The sequence below is a fragment of the Lagopus muta genome, chromosome 5 (genome assembly GCF_023343835.1).
Source record: "Lagopus muta isolate bLagMut1 chromosome 5, bLagMut1 primary, whole genome shotgun sequence".
Lineage (NCBI taxonomy): Eukaryota > Metazoa > Chordata > Aves > Galliformes > Phasianidae > Lagopus > Lagopus muta.
In genome coordinates this window covers 48,953,283-48,977,643 of record NC_064437.1, presented here as the reverse complement: position 1 = coordinate 48,977,643, position 24,361 = coordinate 48,953,283, and the positions used below count along the sequence as shown (strand labels likewise).

The window sequence follows — 24,361 nt, the reverse complement described above, 5'->3', positions numbered from 1 at the left end:
ATCTCTCCTAGCATTTTTTTTATTTTTTATTTTTATTTTTATTAATTGTTCAAAACCAGGAAGGAGTTGAAATCCCTTGGTCTAAAATATCATTCTGGAAAAAGTATCACCTTGTTCCCCAGGATCCCAAACCTTGCTTTCAGCAATGGTAAGAGTCTAAAACTCAGTTGAAAATTAGACTGTTTCAATGCACCAGATATGCACCTTTCAATTCTACACACACGATTTTATAATCCTTGTGAGAATAGAGCAAGATCTGGGGCATGACATCTGAAATTGAAGACTGCGAAGATGAGCTGTGAACTGCTTTGACATTTTCTTTCATGGTGCTGCAAGAAAGAGACATAAGTTGTGACAAGCTGTCACAAGGTTTTTTTCTTCATCCCCTTACACCTCTCTGTGTATAAGCTTTAGCATCCCCCAAGAAAAATAAAGAAAAAGATATTTTTAAATGTATGAGCATATTCCCCCATATTGAAAAGGAAACAAAGAAGGAGGAGAAAAAAGGAATAAGAATGACATATTGAATGTTTTCCGGTACTATTCCTTATTGCCAAGGGAAGAAGGCACTAAATAATTGGTGCAGGCATGTTTCCCTTTGTTAACACACCCAACATTCTGTTGTGTGTGATTCTGTTGCTTGCTGAGATGTGGAATCCCTCCCAGTTGTCCCAGCATCTCAGAGTCCTGACAGAGGAGGAGATGGAGAAAATAGAAAAGGAAGAGCAGCTGTGAGTTTTCAAGCATGGTTTCAATTTGTTCCAGATGCCCATAGCAAAAGATCCTCAATTTTTTGGCAGTAACCAGCTGGAACATGTTTTCCTTGATTTGTTCCGTGATGTCAAATGGCACGTTAATGACAACATGCCCACATACACCAGATAACCCTGAGATTGCCTAAGATCCATTGATACATATTCACAAAACTTTACATATTTTTCTTCCTGAAATGTCTCTAAGACTTAAGTGGACACACTGAAAACAAATTTTGAGTCTGAAGACTGGATGTGTGCAATGATGTACTTCCACTGAGAGCTGCTAAGGGAACAAAAGAATCAGACCAGTGAATCATCTCACCCCATTTCTGCCTGCAGTGTATTAGCACTTTAGCCAATACAGAGGATGTTACCAATGGTAACATAGACCAGTTGGTGACAGAACATCCCAGTTAGCTCCTAAGTTTACTTTTGACTGCTCACTTCAGGACTGACATACACCCTACTGCATTGGACTTCCCTATTTCTCTTCAAAATGTTGGATTGCCATAACTTACAAAACGTTATTTTCTGCTCAATTTGTTTTGCTGGTATTTTTCATTTCACATTTGCTGTCTCTCACACCTAGCTTATTTGTCAGATTTCTCCATTCATGCTGTCTGTCCCAGTTACAGTTCTTTATATTGTTGCCATGCTGAAAGTAACCTGAATTTCCTTCTCTCTTCCTAACACTTTAATTTGCTACATGCTTTGCCCTGTAAGGAGTTAATATCTGCAGATCAAACAGATAGTCCTATCTCAAACAACTAATACCAGTGAGAAAAGTGTCCCTGCCATGAGGATAAAGGCTTTATAGAAAGTGCTCCCACACACTCAAATCCCTTTATCAGTTCAGCATCTTCACAAACAATGCTATGCCTGTTAGAACAAGGGAGCAAGAACTTGCACACCTAGGCTATAGAAGTCTTCTAAGAAGGTCAATTTCTGAACACACTGCAGCTGCCCTGGGACCTCCCACCATCACTGGCTCCTGCACTGACCTTACCCTGTCCAGTTTGTCATCTGCTTTGTTACTGGTTTTCACACATCGGTACAAATTCAGTAGAGAATCAAAGCCTGCCAGAAGGATAGATATTTCTTTTAACCACAGATGGAAGAGAAGGAACAGCACTTCAGTGTGCCTCTAATTACAGCCACCATGACAGTTCATATGTGTAGCAATAAAAATAACCATAAACCTACCTAATCATTAAAATAAAGTAAACAGCTCCTCTCTGTATCATCATACACAGGTACTGGAGCTGCTAATAAACCAGGAAGAGCACTGAGGCACTGGAGGTGCATCTTCCCTATCTCCACAGTTTCTTAAACAACTTTAGAGGCACATTTTTATTAAGTATATGCAAGGCAGATGATCTTAAACCTCAAAAAGAGTCTGTATAATAACTGTGTGCTCTTCTAATGCTCTCCAAAGACCTATTCAGAGTCCATTCTGAAAGAGAATAATATATCAAGAACTTCTGCAAACTTCCTTGTAATGAACACATGCCAATTTGAGACCAAGAATTCTAGCCTCAGAGGAAAAAATAACCACTGCTCTTAGTCTCTGGGTGTTTTGCTACTTTATTTCAGAGTGATTCAAAATCTAATTAAATTTCTAAACTCTAATGAAATTACAGAAGAAAAATCATTTAGGATTATATTATATACAATTACTCACAGCTGAAAATTACAGTTAGCCTCTTTCACCAGGATAGGGTCTCCTGAGAAATCCTTGTTATTCATATAACATATAAATCTGACACTGCTCCCACTATTTACAGGTCAAAGGTAAAAGCAGAATTAATTAAACATATATATCCTGCCCAGTGGCCAAGTGGAGGAGATGGGTAACAGAGGCTTGGTAATGATGATCATGCTTGAAACTACATTTCCTAGTTTGGCCAAGAATTCAAATAAACCTGCTTCCAAGTAGGAGATTATTAAGTCTGGCTTATTCTGATTAGAGCCCTTCCTTACCAGAGGAACTGATTGGAACTGTTCTGAACAGGAATAGTGAAGCATACATGCTCAGGAGTGCACAGCCAGCCAACCAAGTTATCTGAAACATTTTGCAGACAACCAGCAACAGGATAAACCAAGCAGCTTTACATAGTTCAGCCAAACAAATCATATTTAAATGCTTAGTTTATTCTTTGAAGTAAGAGACCAATGAGCTAGGCCAGTGGAAAAAAGAAAGCAAGCAAGAAAGAGGGTCAATGTTTATGTTATTTATTGCTTCCATTATAGGTTCTCAGGATCTTAAGAACATGGGATCATTTGCTGATGACATACAAAAACACTGAGAGTTTCTAACTAGAATCTTGATATCTTTTACCTTCACGTGCTGCAGAGAATTTTGTTTGGTTTTGGAGTTTCCAAGTCTGATCACAGATAAATCCATGAACAATAAGAAAACAGCAATAAATTACCCATATGCATATCTACACACTCACAATGGGTCAAAACATTAGCAAATACTATGGTTATCGGTACCACATTCAATCACTTCTACTTATACCTCACAAAGCAAAATGAGTCATAAATTACTGTCACCTTAGAGAGTTCATGGGTCACTTTTATTTCTATTTTTAGTGCCTTCAGAGCAATATCTGTTACCTAATGCTGTGTTTTCCTTATTCTTTCACAAAGACCTGAAAGCCATAAATGAGATTCTTCACTCATATCTTGCCAGATCAACTAAACACTGTCTATCTGCATTCATTCTTCTGCCAAGGTGGCCATACATATGCAGTCACTAGCATCCCTTATGGCCTACAATGGCCTCATTAAAAACAGACTTCTGGAAGGAGGGCTTTACAGCTCTAATTTTCTCAGCAGAAAAGATATTTCATCCAGCCTGTAGATGCGAGAATCTGCTGAAACACTACCTCACAAAGAGGAGGAAAAGGAAATATCCAAGAGGATTTCTCAGGTTGTGTTTCCAGTTATTTTGATTTCATTATACAAGCAGCTACATGAGGTACTAGACAGCAGAAGATGAACCTAAAGCAGAAAAGCACATCAAGAATCAAAAAATAAAAGCAATAAGGAGACCTTCCAGAGACTGCTGGGCGAGGAGGGGAGTGGGCAGTGTTTTGTGTCTTTCATCCCTAAGGAACGGACCTGAAGTGACTTTGGAAGTTCATTTAACCAAATGTGTTAATATTTAGTTACATATTTAGACAGCTTTACTGTCATTTGATTTTGCAACAGGCTAACGTGTTTGAAAATGTGAATTTCCACAAAGAAAAAAAGCTTTTGTTTTTTTTTTTTCCCCCACCATGGTCCAAAAATAAACTAAATGATTTCTAGAGGTCCGTTCCAGTCCCTACAGTTTTGCCAGTTAGTTGCTGTTTTTCAGTTTCTACCATGTCTGGACATTTTTCCAGAACAGAAGTGGCGTTGATGGCTTTCTTTTCCTAGGAGTCACTTGTAATGTATTTGCAGTTGTGGTGAGTTTTTTCCACTCTGTGTTCAGCCAAGTACTCTTCTCCTGAATAATGGCATAAATGTTGACTTAAAATACATAAAAATAAATAGGCTGGCAACAGGTTTTCCTTCTAAGGCAGAAAAGCCACTTGCCCCACACTAGACAGAAGATTTCATCAGAGACCCATCCACTTCGGTTGAACTCTATCAAAGTTGTAAAAATAAATGTTAGCATTTAAAACTCCCTTAGAAGCCAAACAGCTGAATGTTGCTCTGTTTATCTTCCCCAGAGTATATTTATTTATTATTACTGTTTATATATTGAACTTAAGACCAAAATGAGAACTTGTTTGCAAGTTTAACTACGCAGGATGTGACTGTTACTTCCCTATACACCACGTGACCTGGCTTTTTTGTCTCCCTCTTCACTACAGAAGAACTAAATTCAGAAAACTTGGGTGAAATTACTCTGCTCTCAAAACTTCATAATGACCTCACAAGCAAGCTGGATACCAGTCCTAATGACTTTTCTTCTTCTCTTACGTAAGTGGTCTATTGTATTTCTTTTTCATCCTTTTAGAGAGGTGCTTTTTTTCCCTGACCTTTGTGGGGTTATTTCCCATATGACTGCATGTATGTTGTTTAAGAATTTATTTAGAACTCTGATCCTTAAGGAAGGAACTTACGTTGAAACAGTGTAGAATTTTACTGTGCTTTCTAGCCAAGATTTCCTAGCTTGAGTACTAAGGCATCATCCAGAAGACATCCTGAAGTTAAAAGCATGCACCTTTGCAGATGAGATGGCAAAGCTGCCAAGCATCCTGTTTGGCACAGTGCAGGAAAGTAGCTCAATGGAGCATAGGAAGAAATTGATCCACATGCATGCTACCTGCAAACCACTTTTGGTCTCTGTGTCTCTCATAGGATGTTGAAGCTCCTGACTCAGGATGATGCTTCTATAGCTTTCAAGCCAATGCAAGGCTTTGTCATCCTCATAACTTGCCTCTTGCTTTGTGGTTTCTCAGCTCCATTTTGTGTAGGGAAGTACTGGGTCACACAGCTAGGAAGTATCATCAGAACTCATGTTAACATTGGAGCTGAGGTGGATTACCAGAGAGGAAGGAGTTGATAGCAACTCCACAACAGAAGCTTACATGGGTTACTGTGACCTCCAAGACATTAGGCAAGGAGGCAGGCACCCTCTGGTGGTCGAAACCTCATTGTCACCAAACAGACACCCCATGCCACCCTATTTTGAGCAGAAATTCACAGAAAATCACCTGTCCTTGGGGAATACCACAGATAGTTTTCCCCACCTGAAGCACGCAGAACAGACATTCCCCCTAACATTCACTGGAAACATGCTCCTGCTGCCTCTGCAAGCAATACTATCCATAGGTCTAGAGCAGTGCTCTGTCCTCATTCCATCTTTCTTAGTATGCTTAGAAATTTGTCACTCTCAGTACCATTTTGTTGGCTTTTGATGTTCTCTGCACCTTCCTATGGATGCTCACAAGAACCCAGAGGAATGAGGCTGTTTGCCACAAAGGACATGGTTAACCAGCTGTGCTTATAGATGTGAAGAGAATGTCAGCAGCAAATGCTCCCTATTACTGACTAGCTATTGCTCAGCAAACAAATGGTGCAAGTCCCATTAATACGGCAACATTTCCCTGGAGCAAGGAGATGTAGACCTAAGAACAGCAAGACATGCAAAAGCTACTCTGCAATAGATACAAGGAAAACGCACTGACATGCCTCCAAGCATTACACAGAAGGGTGCAGGCAATACCATATCTGTGGGCCTTAGGTAGAGAGGAGCCTGGCAAGGACTAGTGGAGTTCCTGCTTCATTGTAGGAGGGACATTTGTCTTCTGTGGAAAAGGACAGAGGAAGGAAACCATTTACACAGATGTGAACAATGCCTACCTTACAGAATTTATATTTAGCTTAGAATTTTGCTGCATCAAACACCAGCCAATTTTTTTTTTATTTTTTTATTTTTAAATAATGCTGTAACATGATGGAAAACACAGAAATGACAGCAGAGTAGCAAAGTCCTAGGCTGCAGCAAAAGAAGATTCGCTCAGATATAGTAGTCGTTAGCACAGAAATAAAGGGGAAAAAAAACTGCTTACCTTCAAAACGCCTCAGGTATGCAGGAATCTCCACCAAGATACCCTTGCCTCCACTGCCAACACTTAAATGAGGTCTAGGAAAGGGTATATCCTGGCTTTACCTCTTCTGGTCAATCAGGAGCTTTGCATGCACCTGAGTTCACCTGGGTTGGCCCTGCCTTCCCACCAGGTGCTCAATCACTGCTTCAAGCTATGACTCAGCATTTCCACTACAAATGATTTTCAGGAATTGTTTTCAGTGGAGTCATTGCCAGTAGTAACTTCTTTGTTGAAGTCATTCCATATTTGACTATGGAGTTGCTCAGATACACACTGTGAGACCTTTTATTCCACATTACCTCCCAGCTTCCCAATTATTTTCTTCCTTCCCCCTTCCCCCTTTGCTCCCCCCCAAAGGAGGCAGATGCTGAACCCCTGGCTACTTCAGTGCCACAAGGCCAACCACTACCTGATCTAAGAAAAGGAGAAATCTGAGAGGGAGGAGGAAGAAAATCACATGGAAACAGGAGGCAATAGAAGGGAGTGAGGAAGGAGCTGTGCATCAAGGGAGACAAGGTGCATGTTTTTATTATGGCAGGTTACAGGAGATTCAGGTCCCCTCGCAGTCTGGGGAATTTTTATATATATATGGTGCAAATATATATATATATATATATATATATATGGATTCATCACCTGCTTGCTGTTTTACCTCCAGGGTAGTAAATAAAATCATGGCTCCTGGTTCAAACACAATATGCAACATCAATACAATCAGTATCATAGAACAACCAGATGGCATTGCCATCTGTTGGCATACATGTTTTTATAAATCCAGTCTTTAAACACAGTTATATTTCGATAAATTCCAGGCCTATTGGAACTAGTGCAGCCACTTCCCCAGTTGGTATCTCCAAACAACCACACAGGGTTTGTTTGTTATCAGAAGACTTCCACTGTCCCCTTGACAAGAATCAATTGCACCTTCTAACTATCCAGTACAGATCATCGTAGACAAAATCATGCCATTGCAGATATTGATAGAATTACACGTAGAATGTCCTATTAAGGTACCATGACATAATTCAAGTCACTTGCTGTTTTACCTCCTTGGCATTCTGCTCCCCACCCAGATATCCAGTACTGCAGATTAGACTGGATTTAGGCAGGCAAACTGGCCATACAGTATCAGTAAAACTCAGTGGTGTCTCTTCACAAAGTCATCAACCTGCGTTATGGTGCAAATTTCATGTTATGGATGAGTCAGGCACATTTGAGGGATCAGAAAGCTCCATCAGTTGCCTCAAGATCCTTTGAGAATGATCTGGAAGTCACTCCAATAGAGATATCAAACTCATCTTCAAGGTTCTATGACCCAGAAGCAAATCTTGTCCAAGTTCAGAGGGTCTATTGAAAGGATGGGAGATAGTCCGAACCCAGAGATGAGAGCCAGTCAGAAAGCTAGAACTGGGCCTGGGGTGCTGCAGAGCATTGGGAATCATTGCTGTCACCCTTGAGGATTGTGTCCATCCCCAAGAGATCAGAGCTGAAGGCAGGACTTAGATCAATCATTGACATGCATGTGTATGGGTTGATGGTTATGCTAGATGATCTCAGTGGTCTTTCCAGTCTTAATGATTCTATGACTGCATTAATCCATTTCTTTCCACCTAAGGAAAAACCAAAGCAAACAGAAGACAGCCATCTAACACTCACTCCTCAAAAGCGAAAGGTTTTCAAGGAGCATCTAGTAAATGATATTAAATGTTAATTAAAGTCACATTGGAAGTATGAACTGAAAACATCCCCTTCAGTCCCATGGGATTTCAGAGATTTCCCTCCCTCCTTTTTTTAAAAGGAAACTAATAATTAAATCTCAATATATTAAACTGACCTACATAAAATATTCCATGTAAAATATTATTTCTGCCATAAAACACATAATCTGTCACTGGCTTAATTCTATTAGAAAGCATACATTAAGGTCTATGTATTATGACCATTAGGATAATAAAAGTAATACAATATAACTTTTATTATGTTTGAATTTGAAACATTCTTCATATGAGCACAAAGAATAATTAGAGAGGTGGAAGAAAGGTGGCTTTTTAAAAATTATTTTTAATTTATAATGAAATAAATTCACAGGCAAGAGCAAAGAGACTAAAAGAGACTGATTGTGATTCTGGAAACCCAGGAGCTTTGCTTTTTACACCAACAACGTAGTCTTAGTTTTATTTATTTAAATTTCCTTCTCTTTATAACTTTGATTTTGGTCAGGTTAAACAAACATCTTTGTGGTCGGATCCGGAAACAAATTCCTCACACCTCCCAACTCCCATCTCAAAGCATCATGGGATTTTTGAAGAGAAAAGTGTTTTGTTTCTGTCTGTATAAAATAAATTTCCAGACATTTTGATTATGAAGAACAGTTTAGGGGGAAAAAAAATACTTTCAGCTGAGAATTACAGCTCCCAAAAACATTTGGTTTAAACTGCAAGAGCTTGTTTTAAGCTTCTCTCCATAGCTTTGAAGCTTGGTTCATAATTTATGAAAATTTGGGATTAAAAATGTGACTAAGATCAGTAAATAAAAATAAATCTGTTCAGAGCTACCCAATAGATCAGATTTTTTGACATCATGGCAGAATTCCCAGAGCCCATGCTCAGCTCAAGAGAGGTTTCCAGCCATCTGCAAAGCAGACTTACGGTGGACTCTCTAAAGGGACCAAAATGATTGGTTGCATGGCTTTGGGAAGAAGAGGATTATACTTCAAGTTTAAAAGCAATCCTATTTCTAGCATTCATTTTACTGGAGAAGAAATGAAAGCCCAGCCACCAAAGAAGGCAGAATGACTGATACACCATTCTCAGTTTTACCCAGGTAGATGTAGAACACTTTTCTTGATGTCCTAACAGGCCAAAATATTTACGTTTCAGATTTTTGGAGAGCAAAGGTATACGCTTCTGGAAACACAGAGGAAATAGGTGAGTTCATGGGGACAGGAAAGCGAAAAACTACATTCCTTTTTGCGTTATATATCTAGAAGAATTCACATGCTTTTTATGTACAGAAAATCATATTCTGCTTATGTGCTTATACTTTTCCTAGCACAGTAAAGTCTTGCTGTGGGACTATAGCCTCAGCCTGATAGATGAAGGTGGATCCCTATGGTGCACACATGAATCATGATATGCTTTGCAGTTTACACTTAAAAAAAAAAAAATCTTCTTCCTATTACGGACTCACATACAGAGCAGTCAGGAGGCAGGAATATGAGTCTGGGGATACAAAGTGAAGGGCAGTTGGGATTTTGGGATCCATTTTGAGGGAAAAATTAGAGTTGTAGCTATAAAACTCAGCTGAGACCTGGACACACTGAATGCTAAACTTGTTCATTACCATAAAACTTCATTGAGCCCATTAGCCAACAGGCTTGCAAAACTTCATGCTATACAGGGGCAGTCTGGTATGTTAGTATTCTCAGCTAACCAGTCTGGCTCAGCTTTGTCAGCCCCTTCTCAAGAAGAGAAAACCAATAAAAATAAACAAACAAAAAATTTTTAACTTTGCAACTTTGTGTTACCATATCTGACACACAGTTCTGTTTATTAATTATTGGTGCATATTCACAGATTTGTTTTCCATTTTTACAGATTTCACATATCTTATTATAGGAGTTACTCTGGGAGCCTTTCTAGCAATTGCTTTTATAGCAGTAATAATTTGCATGATCAAAAAACAAATGCTTGACCATGTCTTCAGAGGTAAGAGAAATTACTCCTGATTTCTTATTCAGAGTTCTAGATTTCCTTGTGCTCTGGATCAGCAGATCTGAGCTCTGCTGTTAGGCACTGCATGCTTGTTGCAACTCCAATTTTCCTCTGAAGAACTATTTGAAAATGTCGGAAGTGCTAGGGACCCAGAAGTTTTCAGTGTAACTAAATCAGCTATTCCACTTAACTAGAGAAATATGATTCACTACAGCTTACTGCTTGGATATCTTTCTGGGTAACGAATTTTTAAAACAAAATTCTACCTATTCAATGTAAGTAAGAGTCTGTTGGATTTGTAGGATGGACAGGAGTGGATTTCAAAGATCAACTTTGCAGCTCAAGGTGCATGCAAAGCACCAGCTCTGTGTAGTTCATTTTTCAGAACAAAGGAATTCCCATAAACTTAGCAAATTTCCATCACTTTAAAAATAAAAGAAGTTATTAAAGATGTCAATCTGAAAAATGCAATGAAAGAACTCAGTGCAGCCAGGCTGCTACATAACAGGATTGGGAACCACCCATCTGTTCACCATATCTAGAACTTGGTTCTGCGACTGTATCTTCACTTTAGCCTTCATGTGACAAACAAGAAGTTATGTCCCAGCATCCCAAACTGTGTAACTATTAATTCAGCAGTTTACCATGTCCCAGCCCTTCAACAGCAGATGCAGTCTCTTGCTTAGTAAAAAGAAGAGCAGAGCTGTCTTAAGTATCAAGCATGAAGTGAAGTAGACTGAGCTCCCTGAGCCTAGCCTTTTGGTCTCCATCATAGCATAGATTCAATGCCATTTTCAGTAAATGCTGATCTCTTAATAGATATTTTTGCAAACAGATTCCCCAGGCGCCCCATGAGGACACAAATGATATTGTAATGCCACTTCCTGAAAGACAAATGGCTGATGTCTTCTTTATGGGCAGTATGCAATGGTCCTAAGGGGAAACTACTTCCTCCTAATTTTCATCAAGCATCTGTCCTTGAAGTTGGTCCTCATTATACTCTGAGGATGTACTACAATCTCAAAATAGCTAAAATAAAAACAAAAATAATTTTGACAAAAATTGTCAGAAGAGATTCCAGATGGAAGAACTGAGAAAGGCTTTAGGAATGTTACATGGTACTGCTAGTATCAGAGTTTTACCTCAGACAGGATAGTTTTGCCTGCTTCACCACCTGTTCTGGTTGCATCCTCACTACTTCTAAACAGGTCTATCACCACCCTGTTCCTTGCTTTTTAACTAATCCTATTTTCCTGTTCTCTCTTTAGAGTCAGAGGGCAAAATGGATAGAAGGTAAGAGTCATTGCTTTGGGGGTCTTCTGAGATGCAGTGTGGGAATAACCCACTTGGCCAGGGAAACCTGCTGATAAACCTGGGGAAGCCCACCGACTCAATATGAGTGAACCGCTTCGTTTATTGTAACCACAGCAGACCTTATATAGATACAGAACCTGAAACCATGGTTATAAGCAACTCTATAAATCACATACCTAGGGTACAGTGTTTAGACAAGCATATCGAAGGAACAAAGGCAAGCATTCCAGAAATCCATTCACCAAGCACGAACAATCCTAGATACAATCTAAGGGTACAATCTATGCTATGTTCCAAGCATAAACCGTCCCTGGCTCCTAAGCCACGCAAGCTAGTTCGAGCATCTTTTAGAAACTCAGATTCAGATACAGATTAAAACCCACTGCAATATGCCAACTGTAGTAACTAACTCTGCTGTCTTTATGAATGATATTTCCCTGCAGCTGTGATTTAAAAGATAACACAACATATATGCAGGTCTCTAGAGGACCATGCTACCCAGTTGTAATGATCAGAAAGATCAGTGCAGTGGAATGGCAATACAGGAGGTGTAATGACAAAGAGACTAGCACAAATGGAAAGGTGTTACAAAGAAAAAGAAAAAGTGCTCACCAGTCTCTGAAACTCTAAGCTCTCAGAGAAAACTCCACAAAAGAGGGATCTCAGAGAACTTTCCCCAGTGGCAGTCAGCCTTTAAATGGGGTCTAAGAGAGGTGCAGCCATTTCTTCCAGTCACACAGCTGAATTGCCTTCACCTGTGCTCTCAGGGCTGACCCAGTCCTTTCCCCACGTGCTCAATCAGTGGTTCAGGCCGTGACTCAACAGTTACCATACACCAGTATATCTAGTGGAGCAGCATGGAGAAGGGAAATCCCATTCAACAGGAGTTTGACATGTAAGAACTGGAAAAAAACATCTCAGTAGGATGAGATTTCTTTTAAAAAGTAAATCGTTCAAATACTTTTGATTCTGCCTATTTATTTTGTATTACATATTACAATTGCAAGTTTTAATCACCAGCCCTCAAAAACAACATCATCAAAAACAAACCAACAAAAAAAAACAACCCCAAAACCATTAAATGAATTACTAGATGAAAGCCAAACGCCTTGTTTCAAGGGTTTTCTTTCACACTGTTAGAATTTTTCTGTATTTTTTGTTTTTATGATACTGATATTTTCAAAAGTGCTTTAGATTAAATATATACAAATCTAAGCAATTGGCTTTGTCCAAAGCTTCCCAGTCACTATGAATGGACCAGTTCTGAGATCTCCCTTTTCCCCAGGTTTCTTACAGATCAAGTCATACAGTGATCACTCTGGAAGGGATACATTTTTACCCTTTAATTTCTTTCCCCCTACCCAAAAACAGCAAGTCCACTATACGTTTTGAGCACCTAATGATACGAGAGGCAATGCCAGATTGCTTAGGAGATGACTGCTCCTCATCTGAGGTCATTCAATAGGGCAGAGATGTACACAGTGGGAAACGTAGCCTGCAAGTTGTCTGTTGGATCACAATAATCTGCAGGAGTAGATGATGTTTTGTGTTTCTACAAGACACTTTATAAGTAACTAGAAAAGAGATTACATAAATTAATCAGCATTCTCATAAAGTGAAGGCAACAGCTGTTCTCAGTGACCTAAGAAAAGCCTTTTAGCCTCTCTCAAAGAGATGAATATGAGGCTAATAGGCATGTCCCCATCACCGCCATTCCTCACAGAGGCCATACAACATATGCAGACATTCAGTTGAAGATCAAGACAAGGACATTCCTTGAGAAAAGTACTTCAGTGTTTTGCTTGACAGAAAAAGGCCCCAGCCTGGAGCATATAATGTTTTCCAAGGAAGATGCTTTCACAACCTAAACCAGCTAATGGGCACAAAACCCGTTTCCTTTCACATCACAGAGCATTCAATCTATTTTCTTCCAAGGCACTCACAATTTCTGCCTATCAACCCAAAACAAATTAGGACTACTGTACAGTCAGAAGACAAAACATTGAGCACGTAGTACGCTGTTTCTGGTGAGCTAAGGACAGTATGGACAGCAGTGAATGAGGAAGAGCAGGTGAGGAAGAAAACTAAAGCAAAACAGAAACCATAGAGACAGTATGAGCATCCATGACACCTTCCCTCTGATCTTCCTAGGGGAAGCGACTGATTTTGTCATGGCAGCAAGATTTAGCAGCCTTAATGATGATCTTACACTGGCCTCTCAGATGATTCCTTGTCCCAGTCTACAAGCAGTTGCTAAAAGGTAGAAGTTCCCAGTTGCATGTTAAAATTCTGATCTTCAGGCTGGAAACAGGATGCAATGCATATAAGTTTTCTGCCTTTGAGCCACTGATGCTGACCAGTGAGAAAAGCTGTAATTCCAGAATATTTAGGGGCAAAACTATGTATGCTAAAGATGATGTTTTTCTGTTAAGTAGAAAACAACTGGAAATCCACCATCTTTTCTTAGTTGTACTTTTTAATTTTATTATAGCACTGAGTGATGTATAAACTCCTTTGTTCTTGTTCACTTTGAGGCACCTATGTACTACTCCTTAGTGGATTATAAAGGGGTTCTATAAAACAGAAGCTGATCTGAGGAAACAGTATTTACTTTTACTGGTCTTGAGGAAACCATTGTTTTGTAAGTGTAAGAGTTAGTATATTATGCAAGCCTCAGTGAGTAACAAATATGTAATCTGTTCTTGTTTATCTACTATAATGATAGAGTAGCACAACTGATAAAAACAATGCTGCAGGTGATGCAAACATGTACATTAGGCTCTAAGGAGCTTATGAGGATATTAGTGAGAAAACAACAGTATTACCTGTGAAATACAGATATTCTTGAGATAACACCACTTTTTAGCTAGGAAGTATATAACATAGTTTGTTTTATAAACAAATCTATGCTATTCCACATCTCAGCAAAAACTTGTTCTTGCACCATCATTCTTCAATATAAACTATCTAGTCACAGAAAAATCAAAGGGAAATGCAGCATACAAAATCCAGTGTTATATTTCATCTTTTCTCCTACCCTTTATAGGACCTTTCTACAGGACTCTTATTCATACTGGCATCTCTTCTTTGTAGGACTCAACAAATGGTGGTATATGTTTTAGATTTTAACATTCATCATTTAAGTGTTTGAGGACATTTGTATGTCTAAAAATAAAATGTATGGGAAGGAGCTGTTCCTAACAACTTGGAAAAAAAAAAAAGCAAACAAACAAAAAACCTCATAACACATGAACACTGCAACTCCTCAGGACACTGGACCAGAAACCATCACTTTCTTGAAAGCCACACTTAAATATCATAATCACCAAAGCTTGAAGAGACTTCCAAGATCATCCAGTCAACAGTCCACAAATATTATTTACCTTGAATACTTACATTGTAAACACTACAGTATTATAAGTACTGTGAATTTCCACAAGAGTAACCAAGCTATATGCTCATTTTATTAGATTCATTTTTTCCTATAGGTCAAAGGGATAACTCCCCATTTACTCAGGTCAATGGAGACATGATAATCAGATGTAACCTAATTTTCACAACTTGCTTCAATACTCTGAGGACTCTAATTCATGGCATTTCTAGGCCAGTGGCTCATTCTGGAAACCCTTTTGATAAAGAAAACTCCTCTACTACAAATTACTACCTCCTAAGTTTATTCCAATCAATCATACAGGCATTCTAAGTGATAATCAGTGTATCACTCCTTTAGGACTGGAGAGGAAAACTGGTATATCATCTGCAGACAATTTTCTACTTGACCACTGATGATTGCTCAGGGAAAAGTAAAACAAAAAACCACCACCTCAATCCAACTGACACCACACTTGCTAAAATTTTGTTTCAAATTTCACATATTGTACCCATAAGTGCCTCAAGCCATCCCGATGACTGTCATAAACTTAGGTGGATGTCATCCAGAGCAGTGTCATCATGGTCATCAAACTTAGAACAGACAAAGGAATGCAGATAATCCCCTTTCATTTTAGAGCCGTGGAACCTAACCTAAGAGAAAACACTACAAGGTCATGCTTTCACCAAAGTCAGACAGCATTCCCACGTGTCACTTTCACTGTTTTCCCAAGCCATTACAACAGAAGTATTTCTAGCTCTATATAATACCAGTTCACCGTGAAATAACTCACAGTGTTTACCTCTGTATTAAGTCAGGCATATAACACATGGCTTAAACAATCAGTTCACAATGGGGTGCCTTTAAACACAATGGAATATTTACTAACACCTGAGAAGAGAAAGAGCCTTGAGGCAAGCTGCTGTCAACTAACAAAACAGTAATTTAGATGTCAACTGACAATTATTTAATGTCCTTTTTTTTAATTAATAGCTCATGTCAGTTTCAAATATCATCTTGGTGTAAGCTTAGTAAATTATAATGCCTAAAATTTCATGCAAGTTTAATGTATTAATAAAAATGTCTGGGCACATTTAATGCTAGCAATATTTTGAGTTAACTACAGTGTATGGCAGCCAGATTTATTCTGACAGGAGACAAAGAAAGAGGCATACAGAGACAAGGAGAAGGATGGAGAGACAGAGGGCATGGAGTAAAATGGAAAGGCACACATTTGATCCTGCTGAAATAGCTAAAATAATCTGTTGCCTCAACACATTCTTAGCAGCAATGTATATCAAAACTCATCATGCAGCTTCGTGGGTTCTACAGGCTCCTGCGTAAATCACTCAGCATAAGATCAGGTTTTAAATGCAATGCACAAGTCATTCTGATATGTGAAGGAGGAGCTTCAGAGCTGCACACACAAAGTGCCAAGCAGATTGGCGATTTTCTTTTGCTACCCAAACAAGCATCTAGATGTTCTCTTGAGTTTACACTTGATTTCTTCCATTTCTTTCCATTGCTGGACTTTTCTTGTGAAATACATGGTATGCATGTCAGAGGATTCTTTAGACAAAATTCAGAGGGCTTGGAATTAAACTAAATATATGTTTTAAATCTCTTTTTTGAAGGGAAAAACAACTCAGCTAAATACTGTCATCCTTGCACTATTCTCAGCTGGTGGAATTTTTCCAGTGGGTTGTAGCAGACCATGCCCACTGAAAGGAAAAACCCTCTTTCCTCATTCTGACCACACAAAATCTGTGCACTCCAAGCATGAGTGATGCACCTTCCTGGTCATGTCAGATTTTCATAAATAATAGTAAGGTCAATAAGCAATTTCAAGGCAGTAAGATACTTAAAGACTATAATTAGAAGCAGCTCCATGAAAAACAGTTCTCCTTTCTTCCTACACCCTCATGAAACAGGCAAAAGATGTCCTTTACCAGCAACAAATCACACAGAGCGGCACATGATGGCACTGTGTATTCTCCATGCACATAATGGCTCACTACAGCCCAGAAATGCAGGACACAGTTGCATCTCCAGCTCAAAGGTGTTCCTCTGGGAGGCAAGGTTTAATTTTAGCCACATTTAGTTTCAGCCTACCCAGTTTCACTGCATAAAAGGAGCCTGCAGGGATGGTCTCTTGCACTGAACATCCCCATTGAACAGAGGAAAATTACAATTGCAGAGTACAAGAAGTGTTTTGTAGAAATAGCGTGTTACTGTCTAGGCTACCGGCAATCTGCGAAGGGCCTGCAGCTGAGCAAATTCTCAAAGCCCCCATGAAATGATAACCTTTGAGGCTGAGACAGGGTTTGAAGTCATGGCTCATTGCTTACATCTAACCTCCCTCTCTAAAACCGTGGAGAAACAATCATTGCATCTTGAAAGCCTCCATTCTCTACGTTGTTCAACTCTAAAAATACTGCTATGGATTAAACAGAAGGGGAAATCATCCATTTGGAAAAGATAAACATCAGAGATAGATGGCACTGAAAAGACATGTTTTGGACAATGAAGCACAAGTTTGAATGTTGAGCTGCAGTTTCTTCCAGAAGCTCCATAGGTTATAGAAACTGTCTCAGCCTATACATTTAGGTTAAGAACCTTTTTCCTGTTTTATTACATTTGGGCTTGTATTCAGCTGCACAGACAGGCAGAAATAATGAACATTAACAATAGCTGATCTAAGTTTCAGTGCTTCCCATCGGGTTTAGAGCCACAAAGAAAGAAAAACATCATATTTTCAAGTGGAGAACAGTTCTTAAGTTTGCTTTTGATCTAAGTAGTCCAGACTGGTCTGTAATACCATGAACTGCAGGAAGCAATCAAGTAGACATAAGTCACACCACTGATACTATTAGCTGAAGTCTGAGCTCAAAAACTTAACTGGTGACCTTATTTTAATGCTAGGGTACTTGAGAAAGTCTCAAGGAGGAATCCTTCAGAAAATTCACAAATCAAAATCTTTAAGTAAAAATGCATTTAAAAAGAAGAGGTCTTGCCCTTATTTAAATGTGTCATGGGGAATGGTGGTGCATGGGGAAAAAGAATTAAGATCCAGAATGCGGGCTGTTCAGGACTCTGCGCCCTGAAATGCTTTGCAATGGCTCAACCCCTGGATCAGGTATCCACACGTAACACTATATGTCCAGCCTCTCAGCCACTCTACTATCCATTGAAATCATATCTGCTTAAGATGCAAACACATACTGCTGCTGTACTATAGGCAAGTTCACAGGAAAAAGTTCTTGAAATAGCAAGATGCCAAAAATACACCTGCAAAGGAATTATATTTTATAGTTACCAATCAGAGTAACTAAACTGTCTTCTCCACAGCAAATTTTTAAATGAAGACAGGAGGAAGCAGGGACTGCTATTTAAACCACAATAGAACAATTTTTGTGAATTTTAATTACTTTTCAGTGCAGCAATTTCCTCATATGGAAATATGTCAGCCTTGGAGATGGATGTTTTCTTTGAACTAATCTGATGTTAAGAGGACATACTTCCCAGAAGTAAGGTGTTTCACTTTTCAGCTTGGAGATATCTGGTATAAGGCTTGTCCGTTTTCACTGTTTCATTCAAGCCATGGCCCCGTTCAGGATTTGTTCAGACATCTGTGAGGATGCTGCCATTCAGTGCTATTGTTCCTTCCTACAGAAGTTATCATCACTTCAAAGAAGCTTTCTCATACACATTCATGGAGCATCTTGTATGAGAATTGAGGCATCAAAGGGAAAAGAATTAGCTGTAACTTGCATCTCTGTTCTCTTTAAATTCCCAGTCATCCAGGCAAACCCAACATCCCTAGCATCACTGAGGCACCGGCATCTGTGCTTTTTTTCCTAAAACAAGCCTCTTTTACTCTCTTTTTAAACTATGATGGTCAGTGTTTTTTCTTGGGTCTGGGTCATTCAATAGAATCTCTGACACCTTTAGGATCAAAGATCAGAAAGCTTTCTCTTACCGTTCCTCAGCTATATATACTTTGAGCTATTCTTTCACCACTCATACTTTCTCCAGAAGACTTTCTCAAATTCTCCCAACTAATGCATTCTCCAAACAGCACAGTCATCATGCCAATGGGGTTTTCATCAATCATTAGAGGTTTACAGATAAGGAAAAACAAAGACAAAGCCTCCATAACCTAAATGAAATTTGCAAAGAAGGCATCTACTTTACTGAATCAATCAAAAACGATCCTTTGTGGTCTGCTTAGATGGCAAAGTTTTCCTTTGCACTGTCACCATGAAAAAGTATCAGCAGTGAACAACTATTGCGGGAATGTGAGTGGAAGACAACTTGGAGAGTTACTGTCCACTCTGGCAGTGGGAGTGCTTTGACACTTCGCTAAGGACCAGTACAAACCTGCACAAGATGAGCCCAGCCAAAATATACTGGATCAGGTCTGATTCTTTGCTCAGTGTTAAGGATAGACTGAAGGTTGCATTCATTCCAGTAATTCTTTAGAAAAAAAAAAAAAACCAAACAGGTGTTCTCAGAATGAACTCTGGGAACTGAGGTTAATGAAAAATGTTTAAAAGCTACCCAAAACTGTAGTCATGCACGCGATTGCCAGTAAACACATATAGAAACAGGCAAAGGTGGTCTAAACAAATTCTTGTGTATTTGTGTAACTATATTAAAAAAGAAGGGCAAGTAATCCTAGCAAAAATGGCTGTCTCAACCTCTTGCAAATACATAATTGCAGAAACAAATTTTAAATACTCATTCTCTGTTAAGGCAACAAATGGAGCAATAAACTGGCTTTTCTACCTAGTTCTGTAACTGTCTTGCCTAGCAGAAGGTTGCTCTTCTGAACAACCTTGGCAAGTTACTTTTGCTCAGGCTACCCTTTAAATAAAATGAAATTAATCTTTGTAATTACATACGTCAAAACCAAGGACACTGAGCTTTGTACTGTGCTCTGAACACTAGGCTGTAAAAAGCAGTCCTAAGGCAATTGGTAGGCAGTTTCCGGCCCTCAATGACTTTAGCACTATTCATGAAATCAAGGAATATTTAATATACAGATGCATACACACAGAAGCAGTATTATATACACACAGCCCAGACTGTTAGGGTTCATTAAATCCCATTCCCAGATACTTCACTGATGCCAGCTATTAGCCTGATAGGCAGAGCCACACTTCTGGCTATTTTTTCTTCTTCCTGGCTACTTTCCACATTCTCTAGGAGAGCATCTGCCCCAAGATGCCTGTGCTCTCATCAGATCTGGGGGCTGCATTTGCAGTTGACCTTTCTACAGCTGCCAAACAGACAGGAATCCTTATTCCTTCCTCCTCCTCTGCACAACTGTTTGAGGCTAGTCCTGAATAGCTCTAAATCATTTGATTGTAAGAGCTAGTCCCAAACCTGCTGAGGCAGGAGAATGCTTTCCTGGTAATATTCAGACACCTGTCGGAGGCAATTCCTTCCACAGCCATCGTGGTCTTTGCTGGCAAACCCGCTGGTGCCCTGACTCCAGCACTAAAGAATCCTGCCTTTCCCTGGAGCTGATGCAAACCTAGATACAAGTTCACAGGTGGAAGATTACCCTCTGTGCTGCTATCAACACCCACCTGGGGTGCGTTAACTCCTGCCCTGGCTGCAGGGCAGAGGGCTCCTGCTCCCAGAAAACACCTACCCAGCACCCATGCCAAGTCTGTCTTCTATCACTGCACGCACTCACCTCAATACTTCATGTGCATTTTGTACAGGGCCTCACAGGGTATCACAGCTTTTCAGCCTGGTGTCTGAGAGCTGAAAAAAAGAGCAAGTGTCACAAAATGAAATTCTGACTTCTGCCTTGCAGGCTGCAAGTGCCTGGGGGTTCTGTAGGCTATTTCTGAGGGGTTTATAGGGCCTTAAGACTTTTCACATGTGTTTAAATTTGGCTTAAATACCATTCACGATGCCTACACATCAACAGAAAGCGAATATGGACTTGTAAATAGAAGAAGACAGAAAACCACTAGCTGAAAAGTAACTAGGGTATTTTCAGTGCATTAAATCACAACACCTGACCCACTCCCTAGTTTGATTTACTGGTACAGAAGAGGTGGTGGAGCCAGGAGCAACTATCCTTTAGTTAACAGTACTGCCTTTTGAGTCCTTGTGACCTGGGAGTGAGCTTCCACTGCTCTCTGGAGGAGAGCACAGTACGAGTGTGAGCTGTTCCCAAAGGATGGTCCCATCTCAAAGAAATCCTGTCCTGCTCCCCCTTCCCTCCCAAAACATCTGTGTGCTCTGCCCAGAGAATCAGACCTGCTGCAAATCTGCATGGCATAGCAACAACCACTTTTAGTGAGAACAGGCTGCTCAAGGATGGCCAGCACAAAGGAAGTGATGGAATTCTAAAACCAGTGTGCTTGGGAAGGCTGGACCACCTTTTGTGTGCCAGCTGGCACTGCCAATTGCGGGAAAGAAGCCTGAGAGTAACAGCAAGAAAGCCATTCTCTGTAAGAAACTTACCAAGTACACAGCGCAGCTCAAAGAGCATCAGCCTCCCAAGCAGTCTTCTCTGCTGCTCCCAAATGCAGAGAATTCAAATTATTTAGGACAGGGCTGCCAATCTCTTCAGAACAGGGCTGGAAGACAGTGCCTGTCCCAGCAGCTCCCTGCCACCTCCCCCCAAACACAGGCAGGGAATGGGATCAGGTGAGCATCCCTAAACCTAACCCACTGCTGATTCACTCCAGTTAGCTCGGATCACTTTGCACTGGCCTCATTCTGCATTAATCAGCTGCCGTGGCCAGAATAAAAGCGGAATTATTACTATTATTTTAATGACTACAGTTGCAGACAGGCAGAAATTTGTGTGACTTAATTTATATGCTTAATTTTGTGTCTTTTTATGTGTGTGTGAAGAAATTTTGACAAATTCATAAGCACCGCAAACATCTGGTCCCTGATGGTGTTCTCAGGTCTCTCTCCTCTTTGAAAAGAGCTGGTATTTAATTGTAGTACCCCAAACCACAGCAGAGCGGTGTCTCTACTTGGAATTACTTTGTCTGCAGAGTAGCCTGGTGAAGGCAAAAGAGACAAGCTCCAGGAACCTGAGAGCTCTGTATGCTCTCCCGTGGACTTTATGCCAAGTTCAAGCTAGAAGATTGCAGATCAGCTCTTAGCTGTTTCTTACTGACACAAATGGTTGGCACAGCAAATTTCACATTAACAGATAATTTTAGCACAACTTTCAAAAAGAACAATGTGATAAAACTTTTCTCTGAGGAGGAAAAAGTTTGAGCCATGTTACAAGAAATCCATCCCTGGTTGCCTGATGTCCTGCAAGGTATTTCTTTAGCAAAATCATCAGAAAATACTTACGTAGTATTGAAGGAGGAGGACCAAATGCCATTTGCCACCGAGTCACAAGATCTAAGAACATTTAACAGCTGAGGGCTGCAAGGCACGATGAAATCTTATTTCCAAGCACTGACACTAGATGGAGTAAAGCTGAATAAAACACTAAGAGCAATGAAAGAAAGAGAAAGGAGGAAAAGTTCCTGCATTTCACTAGCTGCAGACATGTTGATATTTTCCATATTTGTTTTGAAGAATGCACTGAAAGCTGCTATTAATATTTCACTTGCTTTTCTTTGCAGGTCAAATATGGGATCAAGCCAGAACAGGTGTGTTTCTGTGTGCACGTGGGGCTGGGAACAATCTGCCTGGTTCCTACTGACACCCAGAGAGTTCAGGTCTACTCTGTGTGGGCTGTGACAAGCCATACAGCTGCCTCATTCTCCTGCATCCCAGCTGCACAACTGGGATTCCCCAACATAAGGCATAGTGCAGGCTACCTACATTATGGCTCAACTGTGCTGCAAGGGGGAAGGACTTCGTGAATGCAATTACAACCCCAATAATAATAATTCTGTAGAAATCCTGTAATTTTTCTCTGTATAGCACTCACTTCAGTTTTTATAATGATGCTATGGATCATTTTTAGATAAACCAACACCAGAAAGTTAGCATTAACCTGTAATGCTGTCTTTTCTTTTTTTTTCAGAGATGACACCAACACACCAGAACAGCAAAGTACAAATAAGCAATAATCCTCTTCCTATTGACAGTTACCCGGTCTGAGAATCAATGGATATCTCTTGCCCATGAACAGGAATCTCACTAGTAGTAATTCCTTTCTTTGTTCTTTAATTGAAAGACCAATTGATTGATTGGTTACAGGAAGAGCTTACAGTGCATGCTAACTCCCATCACCTGCATCACAAAGCCCATAATCCCCAACAGCATGCACAAGAAGGAAATGTAGGAGGAAAATAAGCAAGATGAACTCTGCTCATTAACAGATCCTGTTTAGTCTGTGACAAGTGTATGATTGATTTCTAAAATCAATTAAATTCAGGGTAAACGAAAAGCTAGCAATACATTTCATCTGCAGAATTCACAATTGTGCTCATATTTCAAATGAGGTTGAATTATGTTAAAACTCATTCATTTGAAATTGAAGTAAGATGGGAAAAATTATTTGTGTTAATTTGAAAACATTTCATTCACATCAACTAAAGTTATATTTTTTAACTTTAGGATCAATATCTTTTGTTTAACTTCAGATGATAATGTTAATTACAGCTATTTTAAAAGAATTGTGGTTAATTACAAACAAGTGTTTTTCATGTTTTGATTTTAGAAAATTGAAATTAAGATATTGTTGTATACCCTAAACAAAAACTTTCTACGCATTTGAAATGAAACGTTCCATTTCAACTTTCTACAAACAAGCCAATCTACCACTTCCAAAATCCACTCATCTTCATTTTTTTCAGTATAAAACAATGCACCAAATTCACTCTGAATTCACGAATAGTTTCAGTCTCCCACCCCCTTCATTCTTGTTCTAGCCTTGTATATTCTGTTCAATTTGTTTCCATCAGCTCTGTGTTACCTGATTCTAGGTACAGCCTTCTTACAAATGACAAGAAAGAAGAAGAACTGTTAGACTCAACTCCAGCTTGGAAAATCCATATCTTATTAAAAAGCATGACTTGAAAAACTCATGGATACCTCCCAACCCAGTAATTAACCTCCAGACTGTGAATAGCCATAGTCAGCCCTGCATTATAGGCAGAGCTGATATCCTGAGTCGGGAGCTTAGAATCAAAACTGTCAGAGCAGAAATACCAAAATTATGTTTCTATGAGGAAGATATTGTACTAAATACTAATAGAAACTGAAATGATTTGGGTGTATTTTTGTTCTGACCATAGCAAGTCAGGTAATGTTTCCAAATGCACAAAGGAAAAACCCTATTGCTTGGATTATGATTTTTTTGCATGTTTTGAACAAGAAAATGTAAGTTTTATTCCAGAGAAAAGTGATATATTGGAATAATTTCCCTGAGTTGCCTAGGTGTCTGTTACCCACTTCAGTTCCAGTGCAGTTCATTAGTAGCATTTGCTAATGGATGAACTAAATGTGATACTTGCTAGTAATTGTGTGCATGTACTTGTGTAAGTGAATAAACTATCTTGTAAGGTATCCGTTAATTGATTTGCTTCCCTTAGTACCATTTTAATTAAGACTTGGAAACGAAGAGAGCATGTGGTCAGGGAGGGAAGGTATTAC

The 24,361-nt window shown here is 39.5% G+C and overlaps 1 protein-coding gene across 1 annotated transcript; it reads left to right on the top strand.

The window, feature by feature from the left end:
• Nucleotides 1–4,599: 4,599 nt before the first annotated feature.
• Nucleotides 4,600–24,274, top strand: TMEM273 (transmembrane protein 273). The gene is made up of 6 exons (XM_048946176.1): nt 4,600–4,730; nt 9,244–9,291; nt 9,961–10,071; nt 11,346–11,370; nt 22,381–22,407; nt 22,788–24,274. Exons 1-6 carry the CDS (start codon nt 4,676–4,678, stop codon nt 22,831–22,833), a joined length of 312 nt encoding a protein of 103 aa, XP_048802133.1. The 5' UTR covers nt 4,600–4,675; the 3' UTR covers nt 22,834–24,274.
• The last annotated feature ends 87 nt before the right edge of the window (nt 24,275–24,361 follow it).